General features: G+C 68.5%; 2 protein-coding genes across 3 annotated transcripts; one reads left to right on the top strand and one right to left on the bottom strand.

Moving 5' to 3' along the window:
- The first annotated feature begins 10 nt into the window (after positions 1-10).
- On the top strand, positions 11-3684 carry MSS51 (MSS51 mitochondrial translational activator). Of its 2 annotated transcripts, XM_074598045.1 has the most exons (7): positions 11-262; positions 806-992; positions 1286-1441; positions 1657-1781; positions 1990-2553; positions 3027-3120; positions 3199-3684. In XM_074598045.1, the coding sequence occupies exons 2-7, from the start codon at positions 919-921 to the stop codon at positions 3473-3475; spliced, it is 1290 nt and encodes a 429-aa protein (XP_074454146.1). In that variant the 5' UTR covers positions 11-262; positions 806-918; the 3' UTR covers positions 3476-3684. The 2 variants fall into 2 exon arrangements, with proteins under 2 accessions (XP_074454146.1, XP_074454145.1); XM_074598044.1 differs by lacking the exon at positions 11-262 and having other exon boundaries at positions 508-992.
- A 4-nt stretch (positions 3685-3688) lies between these two features.
- LOC141747577 (cytoplasmic phosphatidylinositol transfer protein 1-like) lies at positions 3689-12162 on the bottom strand. Its single transcript, XM_074598055.1, has 10 exons — positions 12038-12162; positions 10453-10562; positions 9177-9325; positions 6849-6937; positions 6655-6662; positions 6095-6166; positions 5898-5993; positions 5627-5782; positions 5449-5512; positions 3689-4575 (listed from the first exon to the last, which is right to left on the bottom strand). The coding sequence occupies exons 2-10, from the start codon at positions 10498-10500 to the stop codon at positions 4310-4312; spliced, it is 948 nt and encodes a 315-aa protein (XP_074454156.1). The 5' UTR covers positions 10501-10562; positions 12038-12162; the 3' UTR covers positions 3689-4309.
- Positions 12163-12830: the final 668 nt, after the last annotated feature.

Raw genomic sequence — 12830 nt, 5'->3', positions numbered from 1 at the left:
CACCGCCGCCATGACGGGTGTGGGCAGGCCTTACCAGGCCCCTTCTTGTGGGGCGTCCCGTGGGGCTGGGGGGGGGTCCCCCCCGAACCCACCCGCCTCAGGTGTGGAGGGGCTGCAGGGCAGGACATGGCGCCCCTGCAGCCTGGTGTGCCCCTGGGGAGCCTGGCTGCTGCCCCTGCCCCACTCCGGGCCCCCAGCCCTTCCTGGCAGAGGCCGCAGTGCCCACCCAGTCGCTCGCCCACACCCCGCTGAGGGCCCTGAGGTGTGTGGGGGGGGGTCCCCACAAGCCGGAGCGGGGTGCGGGCCTCAGGGTGGGGGTCCACAGGCCCCACAGGGAGAGAGGGGAGAGGCGTGGGGCAGGGTCCTGGGAATGCGGGGCAGCCAGCCCTGATTGCCCTAGGGTGCCATGGGGGGGCAGCTCCATGGCAGAAGGGGGTTTGGGGGACCCCCACTGCCACCAGTGGCTTTGGGGGCGGGTGCCAGACTCCCCCCAGCACGGGTTGGCCTTTTCCCTGGGAGGGGATGACCAGAATAGCTCCGCTATCCGATTCCCGTGGGGCCTTGGCCGCTGTCTGCTTGGGGCTGACATTTGAGCCCAGCCCTCCCTCCCCACCAGCGAGACGTGCTGCCGGGGCGGCCCACCGTCACCCGGATCCTCCGTCCTCCCCTCCGGCGTGGACAGGGACAACCAGCGGGATGGCAGGCGGGAGGCGACGCGGGGGCGGGGGGGGGCGGCGGGGGGGACCCCGGCACCAACCGGGGACCCACGAACCGGCCCCCTCGCCTTCAGCCCTCTCTCCCCCAGGCGCTGTGGCCCAGCAAAACACAGGAGCTGCCCCCAAAACCGGCCGCCCTAAGAAGCCCGTGGAGCAGCCGGAGGTGAGAGGACCCGACGTGGACTCGCTGGGCTTCCAGGCCATGGACCGCAACGTGCCGGGACTATCCCACGTCATCCTCCAGAAGCTCAACATGAAGAGCTACGAGGACTACAAGTGAGTGAGCACCCATGAGTGTGTGTTTTTTGCCCTGGATGGAGCATCCTGTGTCCCCCCCTGCCCGCTGGAGCATCTCCCCTGGCTCATCCCACCCTCCCAGCTCACGCTGGGTGCTCTGAGGGGGGTCCTGGCTGCACCCCTCCACCAGCCCATTCCCCGGCTCCCCGTCCCCACCCAGCCCGGGCCAGGATGCTCTTGGCTGGAGCTAAAAATCCTTGGAAGGAGGACATCAGCCCCGCCACGATGGCAGAGCAGCGCGGGCTGGAGCTCACCTCTGCCACCGTCTGCAGGTCTGCCATGGATGGGAGGAAGAGCAGCAGTGATTTCGGCATCCGGACTTACTTTGACATGTTCCAGAAGATGGAAGACACCTTCAAGTTTTGCGCTGAGTGCAAGAAGCTCCCCGATGCTCTCCCTGACCCCAAAAGCCTCCGGCGATGCAAGAGGTATGGTGGGGGGGAAGGTGGTCTGGTGGCACGGGGCTGGATCCATCCCCTCGCTTCCAGCCCGGTGGCCGGGGTGAAACTGGGGGCGTCTGGCCCTGACACCCACCTCCACCTCCCCCCCAAAACAGGGATGGGGGTGGCAGGGAGCCACGCTTGGGGGGCTGAATCCTGCCCCCACCCCCCGCCGTGGCTGGGCATGCTGCCTCTCTCCCCAGGTGCCAGAACGTGTACTACTGCGGCGTGGCGTGCCAGCGTGCCAACTGGCCGCTGCACAAGAAGTTCTGCAAGAAGCTGAAGCTGGTGGCCCTGGATCGGTTGGTGGAGTGGCTCATCTTCACAGGTGGGGCAGGAGACACCGCTCCCACCCTGTGTGTGTCCCCCTAAGCCTGCCTGACCCCCCCCACCTTGAGCATGGAGGGATGTGGGATTCCACCTCCCAGCTCCAGCCCCCCTGGCTGGGTCTAGCCCCCGCACAGCCCAGGTGGGAAGGGCAGCCTGGGCTGCTGGGCCATCACTGCAACCTCCAACGTGTCTTCCTACCCCCCCAGGAGACATCCCCTTCCCCACGGAGACCTGGACAAAACCCGCCCGGGATGTGGAGGGCTGGGAGGACTGGTTCTCCATGCAGGGGCAGCTAAAGGAGAAGCTGGACACCATCCTGGCCGGGCGGTACATGACCCTTCTCTGGGCCAACGCTGGGAAGCCCCGGCCAGAGGACGGGGAGCTGCGCGAATCCATCCGGCGGCTGGTCACCGACTTCCACTCGCGGCCACTCACCATCGGCTTGGGGCTGCGGCTTTTCGGCATCGACCCCTTCGCCAAGGTCCTCACCGTGCATGTGGTGGGAGCGTCCCACGTCGAGACCCTCAATACCCGGCTGACGGACTACGACGAGTTGACACGGATGTTCCCGGGACACTGGGGCATGGAGGTGGTGATGGTGGGGGTGGACGTGGTCGATGGAGCCATCATGAGGCCACCCCTGGCCACCCCGGCGCCCCGGGGAAGGGTCTACCTCAGCAGCTACAAGGGGCTCTACCATGACTTCTGGGAAAGCCACGTGGAGACCAAGTTGGCCGCCCGCCCCGACCTGGTGGTGGGATTTCACCCAGGTGAGTCCCCGTGCTGCGGAGGGGCCCGGACCCTCACTGCCCAGAGAGGGATGTCCCCAGCAGGGTACAGGGCAGACCCCGAATGTCCCAGCACCGCTGGTGGCTTGGGCTGTGCCTGGGTCTTGTCATGGCCGCGCACCAAGCTGCAATGGGCCATCCCACGCTGCTGGAGCAGCCAGGGTGACCCCCTGGGGCTCAGCTGCCACGTCTACCCCAGATGCTCAGTGGGTGCAGGTGGCACCCAAGGGTATCCCTGCCTGCTCCAGGTCTCAGCATGGTGGCTCAGCCCAGGACCCAGAGCCGGGGGGGATGCCCCCCGTGCTGTCCAGGAGCTGGGACTCACCTTGCTGCTGATCCCTACTGCCGGTGTCACCGGGGTCTCCGGCACAGAGCGGGTGCTGTTAGAGCCAGCTTTCCCCGGGCCCGGGGTGGGATGGGAGGGGAGCAGGACCCTCACCGCCATCTCCCCACAGGTTTCCACGCCTGCCCGGACCTGCTGGCCGGCTGGCTGCCCACCCTGCTGCTGCTGCGGGACTACCGCCTGCCCGTCCTCTTCACTGTCTACAGGTGAGCACGGCCCTGCTGTCCCCGGTGTGCCAGCACAGCCGGTCGGTAACGGGGCCCGTCCTCCCCTTCTCCCGGCAGCGAGCAGGAGCTGAAGTCCTCCCTGCAGATCCTGGTGGAGCTCGAGACGCACATCATGGGCTACGCCACCAACCCGTTCGCCTCGCTCCGGCCCGAGCAAGTCTACTCCAGCCCCAACAAGGCACCTGTCTACTGCAGCTCCTACTACATCGCCCTCCTGGGGCCGGCGGCATCGGCCGTGCCGGGTGCCGAGGAGCTGGGGGACGATGACAGTTGGCAGGGAGGGGAGCCCAGTGCCACCGGTGCAGCTGGGGGCATCGCCCCAGAGCTGGGCTGACCCCGTGCAGGCAGTGCCGTCCCACCTGCCCTGCCCACCCGACCCCCAGCCCCTCGCTGCCCTGTCCCAGGACCCTGTCTCCGCATCCTGGGATCAGCGATCCAGCCATCCCTCACCGGACACATCCCGGGGACGCAGCACCCCAGCACACGGATGGCAACAGCCACGGCCTCCCTTCACAGAGCCAAATAAACCACCGCCAGCAGCCAGCCGCCGTGTCTCGAGCTTTTATTTCTGAAAAGGCCTTTGTTTTCCCAAAGAAAACAGAGAGCTGAGCCTGCCCCAGCCCCCCTGGGGCAGCCAGGGCCCCCCCAAAGGATGGCAAAGGGGACCCCACCACTGCAGGACCTGCCGTGCACAGGGCTGCGTGGCCCCAGGGTCCTGCGGTGACCCCCCACCCGGGCACCCAGCTGTCACTGTCACACGCGCTGTGCCCCTGCGCTGGTGCCTACCCTGCAGGGTGGTGCTCCAGCATCGCTCACCGAGCCCCGCCGAGCTCAGCACCGGCACCGGCACCTGGGCACTGGTTGCCACAGCCCCACTACTCGCCAGCCCCTGCAGCAACCAGGGCAGGCGGCGCTGAGCGACCCAGTGCCTGTGGCATCGCCCAGTGCCAGCCTGGCGTCCCATCCCTGCGCAGCCAGGTGGTCCAGCATGGCGATGGTGGCAATGTCCTGTGTGGGCACCTGCGGTAGCTTGGGGACACCCCCCGGGGCTCCCCGCGCCCCAGTGGTGGGTCCCTCCCTGGGGTCGGCGCCTGTCGGAGGGGCCATGGCAGGCGGCAGGGCTGGCACGGTCCGGCCGGGGAGGTGGCACGGTACGGCACTGCTGGCGTCACTCGGCGCCAGCGCGTTCCCGCAGCGCGGGCAGCGTCAGGGTCTCCGGCGCCGACTTCTTGCGGGGGCGAGTCTTGGGGGGAGCGAGGAAATCGGGGGCTTCGTCGCTGAGGGGGGTGGAGGGGGCGCTGGCGGGGGCCGAGTGCGTGGTCGTGGGCTGCCCCACCTCGCTGACAGAGATGGTGGGTGCCACCAGGCCGATGAGCTCGTTGGTGGCCTCCTGCGTCTCCCGCTCGTAGCGCCGCACCTCCTCCATCGTCATCCCTGCCGAGCACAGCCGGGCTTGGGGCTGCTCGGCACCGACGCATCCTGCACCCCATCATCCCGGGGCAGCCTGCACCCCGGGCACCAGCTTTCCCCCCCTGCCGCGAGCTGGTTGCCGGGAAGGGGACAGGGGCTGGGGACAAGGGGACAGGCAGGGAGGGGGACACTGGGCAGTGCAGCCAGCCCCCCAGCCCCGGCATGGGGAAGGGGCGCGCAGGCAGCGGCAGGCAGGGGATGCACGGGGAGGGCAGAGGGGCAAGGGGTGCAGGGGGGAGGGCTCGGCGGGCACCGTGCACAAGCCCCCCCCCCCCCCAGCCTCCCCTGCCTACGTGTGCGTCCCCCTGCAGGCAGCGGGGGGGTTAGGGGTGCTGGCTCCCCAGCTTTTGGTTTGTGGCCACTTGCATCTGAGTCTCGAAGGCCCGCACCTCTTCCAGGGACATGTCTGGAAGGCAGAGAGCCGCTCACCGGGACGGCCCCCCACCCCTGCTCCGTCCCCGCTGCTGGCACCCAGAGCTCCCGTGTGTGTGTCCCCCGCGTCCCATGCCAGCATGCAGCAGCCGCCTGCCAGTGTGTCTCCCTGCCGGAGCCGGGGTGCAGGCAGCACAGGCAGCGCAGGCAGGGGCTCCCCTCCCTCCCCGCCATGCTTCGGCCAAGCCTTCCCCATGCAGGCAGCGTGCAGGGCAGGGCGGGACCGGGGGGGGGCGCAGGCAGGAGTGTGGGCAGGGGCAGGGCAGGCAGCAGGTTGCCCGTGGGGTTAGCGGCATGGGCGGTTAAATCCACAGCCCCCTCCCAATCTGGGGGTCCAGGGCCACCCTGGGGGTCCAGGGCCACCCTGGGGGACCGTGTGCGTCCGTCCCCCCCCCGCACACTCACCACACCACTCGTCCACCCAGGCGAAAGCCTGCCGGTGCCCGATCAGCAGGATGTCCCGGATCACCTGCGACGCACCGCGGGGGGTCAGCACCTTGTCACTGCTCCCCCCCCCCCCACAAAAATGTCCCCATGTGTCGTTCCCCCCCACATCCCCGGGCCTGGACCCGCCCCCCCTCACCTTGTGGATGAACTGCTCCACGCGCGTCTGCAGCCCCCACACCTCGAACTTGACGCTCACCAGTTTGTAGGAGCACATGATGGGCTTGGTGTGCTGGCGCCAGCCCTCCCGCAGTGGCCCCCGGCCCGTCTTGGCCGAGCTAAAGAAACGGGGGTCCTGGGAGAGATGGGGGGGGGCAGAGCAGAACCGTGAGCGCCCCCCCCTGCCCCCGCCGGGGATGAGAGACAAGGGGGTGGCCCCCAGGAGCTTCCCCCATCCCCACCCGTGCTACCTCCAGGCTGCGGTAGTAACGCTCGGGGATCTCGTCGAAGGCGATGTCCAGGAAGGAGACCTCGTGGTCGCCCAGGATTTTATCGCTGCAGAAGATCTGGGGAGAGAAGGGAGGGTGAGAGGTGCCGGCCGCGCGCGCGTGTGTGTATGTGTCCCCTGCGATGAGTTTGCCAGGTCTCAGCTGCGGCGCAGACTCACGTTCTCACTGTCCCCGCAGTTGTCCTCGTACTTGGTCTCGATGTAGATGGAGAACTTGGGCAGGAAGGAGCACTGTGGGGAGCGGGCATCAGCTGGCACCAAGGGATGCCTGTCCCGAGGGACGCTCACTCCCCAGGATGCCCATCCTGATGGACACCCGCCCCAAAGGGACACCCACCCCCAAGGATGCCCAGCCCTGAGGAATGTCCAGCCCTGAGGACACCCACCCTAAGGGATACCCATCCTCAAGGGACACCCACCTCCAGGAGACACCCAAACACCAGGGATGCCCACCCCCAGGGATGCCCACCGCCAAGGACACCTACCCCTAGGGACCCCCACCCCAAGGGACACCCACCCTGAGGAGACCTAGCCCCAAGGGATGCCTGCCCCAGGGGATGTCTAGCCCCAAGGGACCCCCACCCTGACGGACCACCAACCCCAAGGGACCCCCTCAGCCCCAAGGACACCCACCCTGAGGGACCCCCCACACACTGCCCCCTCCCTGGCCATGCCAGGTGCTGGGGAAGGGGCCAGATCCCCCCATGCCACCTCCTTACCGTGTACTCTGCAGGGACACCGGGGCACGTCAGCATCACAGGGTGGCATCGCCGGGTGGCATCACGTGGGGAGAGAGGGAGCAGTGAGATCGGGAAAGTGGCCATGGCCGGGCTCTCCTGGTAGCCCGTGGCCACCGTCGGAGAGGGGCAGGGTGCCCGGTGGTGCCCATCCCCACGCCCTGCCCCGTGCTCACCAGTGATGGTGTAGGGGTAGTAGTTCCAGGCTTTCTCCGTGACGTAGAAGATGCGGGGGGTTACCGCCCGTGCCCAGCTCGGCAGTTTGCTGCGGGGGGATCAGCGGCGGGGGCGAGGGGGGGGCTCTGCTCAGGGCAGGATATGGCCAGCGGGCACAGCCCTGCCCAGTGCCACCCAGCCCTGCTCCACTGAATGCAGCTCCCCACAGCACAGTCCTGGCCCCTCCCCAGGGACCCCCACCTGCTCCCCAGGACCACCACCTCCACCCCAACACCCCTCCATGCACCCTCATCTGCACCCCAGCACCCCCCAGGAAATCCTGCCACCTCCCAAGGTCCATCACCTGCACCCCAGCACCCCCCTGCCCAGGGACCCCTGCCACCTCCCCAGGACCCTCATCTGCACCCCAGGACCCCCCTCCAAGGACCTCTGCGACCTCCCCAGGACCATCATCTGCACTCCAGCACCCCCCAGGGACCCTGCCCACCTCCCCAGGACCCACCTGCACCCCAGCATCACCTGAAGGACTCCTGCCACCTCCCCAGGACCTCCATCTGCACCCCAGACCCCCCCCCCAAGGACACCTGCCACCTCCCCAGGACCCTCATCTGCACCCCAGGACCCTCCCAGGGACCCCTGCCACCTCCATAGGACCTTCATCTGCACCCCAGCACCCCCCCAAGGACATCTGCCACTTTCCGATGACCATCATCTGCACCCCGGCACCCCCCCAGGACCCCTGCCACCTCCCCAGGACCATCACCTTGGGGCACACCCAAGCACCATGACCTGCACCTCAGGACCCCCCGGGGATCCATGTCACCTCCCCAGGACCCCCACCTCCTCCCCAGGCACCCCTACACCCCCCCAGGGACCCCTCTTCCCTTCCCAGGAACCCCTCCCACCTGCCCAGGGCCAAGACCCCAGGGTGCCCCCATTGGCCCCAGAACCCCCTGCCCACCCTGCCCCAGCACCCCGTGGCTGCCCACGCTCCCAGGGCAGGATCGGGCCCCCAGAGGAGCCGGGAGGTGGGTTTGGATTAATTTGCAGGCGTTATAAATACCATCCCCGAGAGGGGAATCGTGAGCGCCGCAGCTAAAAATAGCCCGTCTCACGCCAGCGACTCCCGCGCCGCGTCGTGCCGCAGCCGGCAGCGGGGACATGGGGACAGCAGTGCTGGGGGCCAGCGGCCACCCTATGGGCACCCGGGGCTGCGCGAGGGGACGCGGGGACACCCCCAGGGACAGGCAGAGCAGGAGCCCAGGCATCCCAAAAGCGCAGCGGAGGCACCCAACGGTACCTGGCGATGGGTGCCCAGCAGGTGAGGGGGGCAAGTCTGCAAGATGGGGGCACCCCAGGAGATGGGGGCACCCCAGGAGAGGGCTGCAGCCCTTGGAAGATGGGTACACCCTGGGAGACGAACCCAGAAGATGGGTGCAGCCCCTCAAAATAAGTGCACCCCAGGAGATGGGTGCAGCCCAGGAGAGGGCTGCACCCCTAGGAAAATGGGTGGACCCTGGGAGACAGCCCCCAAAGATGGGGGAAGCCCCCCAAAAGAAGAGCACCCCAGGAAATGGGTGCAGCCCCCGGAGAGGGCTGCACCCCTTGGAAGATGGGTACACCCTGGGAGACAGCCCCCAAAGATGGGGGCATGTCTGCGAGATACCCCCAAATATGGGTGCAGCCCCTAAAGATGGGTGCAGCCTCTGAAGATGGGTTCACCCTGGGAGACAGCCCCCAAAGATGGGTTCACCCTGGGAGATGGCTGCACCCCCCAGAGATGGGTGCAGTCCCCCAAGACAAGTGCGCCCCAGGAGATGAGCGCAACCCCTGGAGAGGGCTGCACCCCTAGGAAGATGCGTGCACCCTGTGAGACAGCCCCCAAAGATGGGTGCAGCCCCCTTAGATGGGTTCACCCTGGGAGATGGGTGCAGCCCCCCAAAATAACTGCACCCCAGGAGATGGGTGCACCCCAAAAGATAGGTATAGCCCCCAAAGCTGGGTGCAGCCCCCAAAGCTGGGGGCACCCCCTGAAGAAGAGTGCAGCCTGGGAGATGGGTGCAGTCCCCCAAAATAAGTGCACCCCAGGAGACGGGTGGACCCTAAGAGACAGGTACAGCCCCCAAAGCTGGGTGCACCCCGGGGAGATGGACGCAGCCTGGGGGATGGGTGCAGCCACGCCGCAGGGTGTTGAAGACCCAGGCAGGATGTTCCCAGGGGGTGTTTTGGAGGGAGGGATGCTTGCCCACCCCCCGCCCTGCCCCACGGAGCTGGGGGTGGGGGGTCCCCTCGGCACCCAGCCCCCCTCGCCGGAGCCACAACCTTACCTGGAGAGGTGGACGCGCTTCTCGGTGAACTGGCCGGGGCCGTGGACGGGGTCCTCGTGGGGCTCGTTCTTCACCACCTCCACGCCCTCGCCCTTCTCGCTCTCCTGGTGGCTGTGCTTGCTGATGGTGTAGAGCTGCCCCACGCGGTACTGCAACCACAGCGCCCACCTCAGCCCTGCTGCCCCCCTCCCTCACCGGCAGACAATGGGTTTCCAGCCACGCCGCCGAGAGGGGAAACTGAGGCACGGAGCAAAGAGGTGATGGACCCCAAGCAGGGGTCTCCTGGGGCACCCTGTTTCAACCCCTCTGTCCCCGAGCTGCTCCAGCGGCCAGGCAAGGGACGGATCCTCCCCTCCCCGCTCTTTCCCGGTGTCCGAGTGCTTTGCCCGGAGGCTTTTTGCTCAGCGAGCAACCCGGGATGCGAGGCAAAACCGTATATGCAGATAGATACATATAGATATGTATGAAGATATATGTGTATTTGATGATGCGGCTGCGCAATATGTGTTTTATTGTGCCGCGGAAGATCCCATCCATCACCCTAACCGCCAGCCTGATCTTATCACCTCTCCAAGAAGGAGATAACTAACTGGAAACTGCCTAACTGGAAACCTTCCCCGGATGTGAACACAAAACCGGTGCCCGGGGAGGGCACCTCTACCACGGCTCCCCGAAGCGGCCCCGGCGGCACCGGGAGCTCACCAGGGACCTTTGGCTGGGGATGCTGCTATGGCCGCTGTTCGCCGACGGGGATTTGGGCTCCCTGATGGAGCAGGGATTGAGCCCCTGCTCCCCTCCAGCACCGGCTCTCGCAGCCACCCAAACCCCCCGTGCCCTTCACCCGCTGGCTCATCCCGTGGTCCCGGGGCCGGGCTGCCTCTGAGCGGTGCTGCCGTCAGGCTCCCCAAGGTCACCGTGCCCAGGGATGGGCTGTGCCCACACCTGCGCCCCAAACCACGGCTCCGGGCTCGCATGGAGCATCCCGAACCCAACAGCCATGGCCAAAGCACACCTCGGTGGCTCAGCCAGGGCAGAGAGTCCCTGCCACAAGCCAGGATGGCAAAGGGGGTCATGGTGTCCCCCAGCCCCTCTCCAGGCTGGCACCTCGCTGCTGGGGGTACGGGATACCCACCCACCGCCCCCTCCATCGGTGGGTCCCTGCAGCCGAGCACCCGTGTCCAGGGGCTCGGGGCTCCCTGCTGCCTCCGCACCCCTCTTCCAAGTGACACCCCCCTTTCCCAGCTGCAGAGGCAGCCCCCCGCTGCCCCCCACTCACCTCCTCGGTGGTGAGCGGCATGCAGATGCGGTACTCCTTGATGAGCATGGTGGCAGGGGCAGGGCGGGGGTCAGGCGGAGGCGTCGGCGCTGGCGGGGGCACAGCTCATTCTGGGGGGGATAGCCGGGGAAGTGGGGGGTGGGGGAGGGAGGGGGCGCAGTGAGAGCCGGGGGGGGCCGGCGCTCGGCAGCCTCCCACGCTCCCATCCCATCACCCCACGCTCGAGGCGGCCGCCCCGCTCGCTCTCGGCACCCGGTGACTTCATGAGCCGTTGCTATGGCAGTGGCGTGAGGTCACCGGTGCGAGGAGCAGCCTGGGTGTACCTGGCTGGGGACACCCCGGCACCCCGAAACCCCCCTGTGGCATTAACCCCTTCCCTGCCAGGCGGACACCTGCACCTCTAGGCAGCTGCCTTGGAGCACACTTGTCCCCCCGCAGTATACGGTGCCATCCCTTTGGGGTGACACATCCACAGCCGATCGCGGTGGCCAGTGCAGCGAGAGGGTTACAGGGACACCAGGATGCTCATGGGGACCCACCCCTGTGCACCCACGCTCTGGCCTGCCCTGGGGGGCTGCTCCATGGCCATGTCCTTGTTGTGAGATGTCCTTCCCCTGGCCTGGAGCCAGAGCCCCCACCCTGGGGCTGTCCCCCCCTCCCCCCAGCACCCATCCTGGCCAGCACCCACCCTGGGGTTGCCCCCCAGCACCCACCCTGGCCAGTGACACTGCCAGGCTACCCCACTCGCTCCCCGGCCCCTGCTCCATCTGGGGCTGGGGGTGTTCAGGGTGGGTAACGGAGCAGCTCAGGGGGCTCCTGGCCGTGGCCCCCAGCCCCATGGGGCAGGGAGGGGACATAAGCCCCCCAAACAGTCACCCTGAACGGGGGATCAGACCTTGGAGGGGGCAGAGGTGGGGCTCACGGAGGGTCTTGTCTGGGGGCAGTTTGTCCAACTGGGGACATAGGGGTGTCCCTGGGGGCACTGAGGGGCACAGGGGCATCCCTGGGGGCACTTGGGGACACAGCGTTACCCTGCTGACAGGGAAGAGGGATGGGTGCTGGTAGAAGCCGTAAGCACCCCCGGGGGGGGTCTCCTCACCCCGCCCCGGGCCCCCGCAGCTCCGGGCCGGGGGACAGGGGCAGCCCCGGCATGTGGCAGGGTTCAGCGAGGGAGGGGACACCCCGGGGACCCCCGGGAGCATGGAGCACCCCAGGCGGGGGTGACCCCAGGGACACCGCGTCCCCTGCCCCATCCCGGCACCGGGGCAGCTCAGACCGGCCCGGAGGGGTCCGGGGCTGCCCTGGGAGTCGGGGGGGAACTTCCCGTCCGGGGCGGGGGTGGCCTCCGGGGCTGCCCGGTGGAGGCGGGGGGGGGTGGGGTCCAGCCCGCCGTGCTGCCGGGACAAGCGGGCAGGGGGACGACGACACACACCTCGGGGCCGGGACCGGCAGCACCGGCAGCGCTCCCCCCGGCCCGGGCTCCGCCGCCCCCTCCCCACCGCAGCCCTCCCTCCCGCCCGGCCCGCTCCGCCGCATCCCCCGCGGGGCCGGGTCTCCCGCCGCCCCCCGCCCCGGCCGCACTCACCCGGGCCCGTGGCGGTGCCGGTGCCGGTGCCAGCTCCCGCTGCCGCTGCCGCCGCCGCCGCCGTGCCCCGGCCGCCCCGGCCCGTGCGCAGGAGCGCGCCGCCTCCCGCACCGCCTCCCGCGCCGCGGCACACCGACCCCTAGGGGGAGGAATGCACCGGCACCGCACCCGCACCGCACCGCACCTGCACCGGGACCGGCACCGCACCTGCACCGGGACCGGCACCGCACGGGGACCGCAGCGGGACCGGAGCAACATTGCACCCCACCGGCACCGCACCGCACCGGTAAAGCACCGGCATTGCACCGCACTGACACCCCATCACACCGCACCGGGACCGGGAGCGGGATCAGGACCGGCACGGCACAGCACTGCACCATCACCACAGCGGGACAGGGAGCAGGACCGGGATTCCACCACACTGGCATTGTACCGAGACCGGGAATGGGAGCGAGACCAGCATTGCACCGCACCGGCACTGCACCGGCACCGCACCGGCACCGGCATTGCAATGCACCGGCACCCCACCACACCAGGACTAGGACCAGGACTGGAATTGCACCTCACCGGCATCGTACCGGGACCGGGACCGGCATTTCACTGCACCACACCACACTTGCACCGCACTGGCACCAGCACTGGCACTGGCACCAGTGCACTGCACCAGCACCAGGGCCCCCCCAGCATGGCACAGACTGACACCGGGGTGCTCCCTGGGATCCCCAATAGCCACCGTGTGCCCCATCTGGGGGATGCCCCCGGGTCTCCCCCAGGCGCAGAGCCCCAGTGGGCC

This window comes from Larus michahellis, chromosome 8, assembly GCF_964199755.1.
Source record: "Larus michahellis chromosome 8, bLarMic1.1, whole genome shotgun sequence".
NCBI lineage: Eukaryota > Metazoa > Chordata > Aves > Charadriiformes > Laridae > Larus > Larus michahellis.
Note: the sequence above shows the minus strand (reverse complement) of the source record. Positions and strands in the feature narration are given on the sequence as shown.

Coding starts and splice junctions, on each gene's coding strand:
- MSS51 (XM_074598044.1), top strand. CDS start 523: ATGACCAGAATAGCTCCGCTATCCGATTCCCGTGGGGCCTTGGCCGCT. Junction 993..1,285: donor AAGAGCTACGAGGACTACAA/GTGAGTGAGCAC, acceptor CACCGTCTGCAG/GTCTGCCATGGATGGGAGGA. Junction 1,782..1,989: donor GGAGTGGCTCATCTTCACAG/GTGGGGCAGGAG, acceptor CTACCCCCCCAG/GAGACATCCCCTTCCCCACG.
- LOC141747577 (XM_074598055.1), bottom strand. CDS start 10,500: ATGCTCATCAAGGAGTACCGCATCTGCATGCCGCTCACCACCGAGGAG. Junction 5,783..5,897: donor GTTACTACCGCAGCCTGGAG/GTAGCACGGGTG, acceptor CATCTCTCCCAG/GACCCCCGTTTCTTTAGCTC. Junction 4,576..5,448: donor CTGGGTGGACGAGTGGTGTG/GTGAGTGTGCGG, acceptor TGTGCTCGGCAG/GGATGACGATGGAGGAGGTG.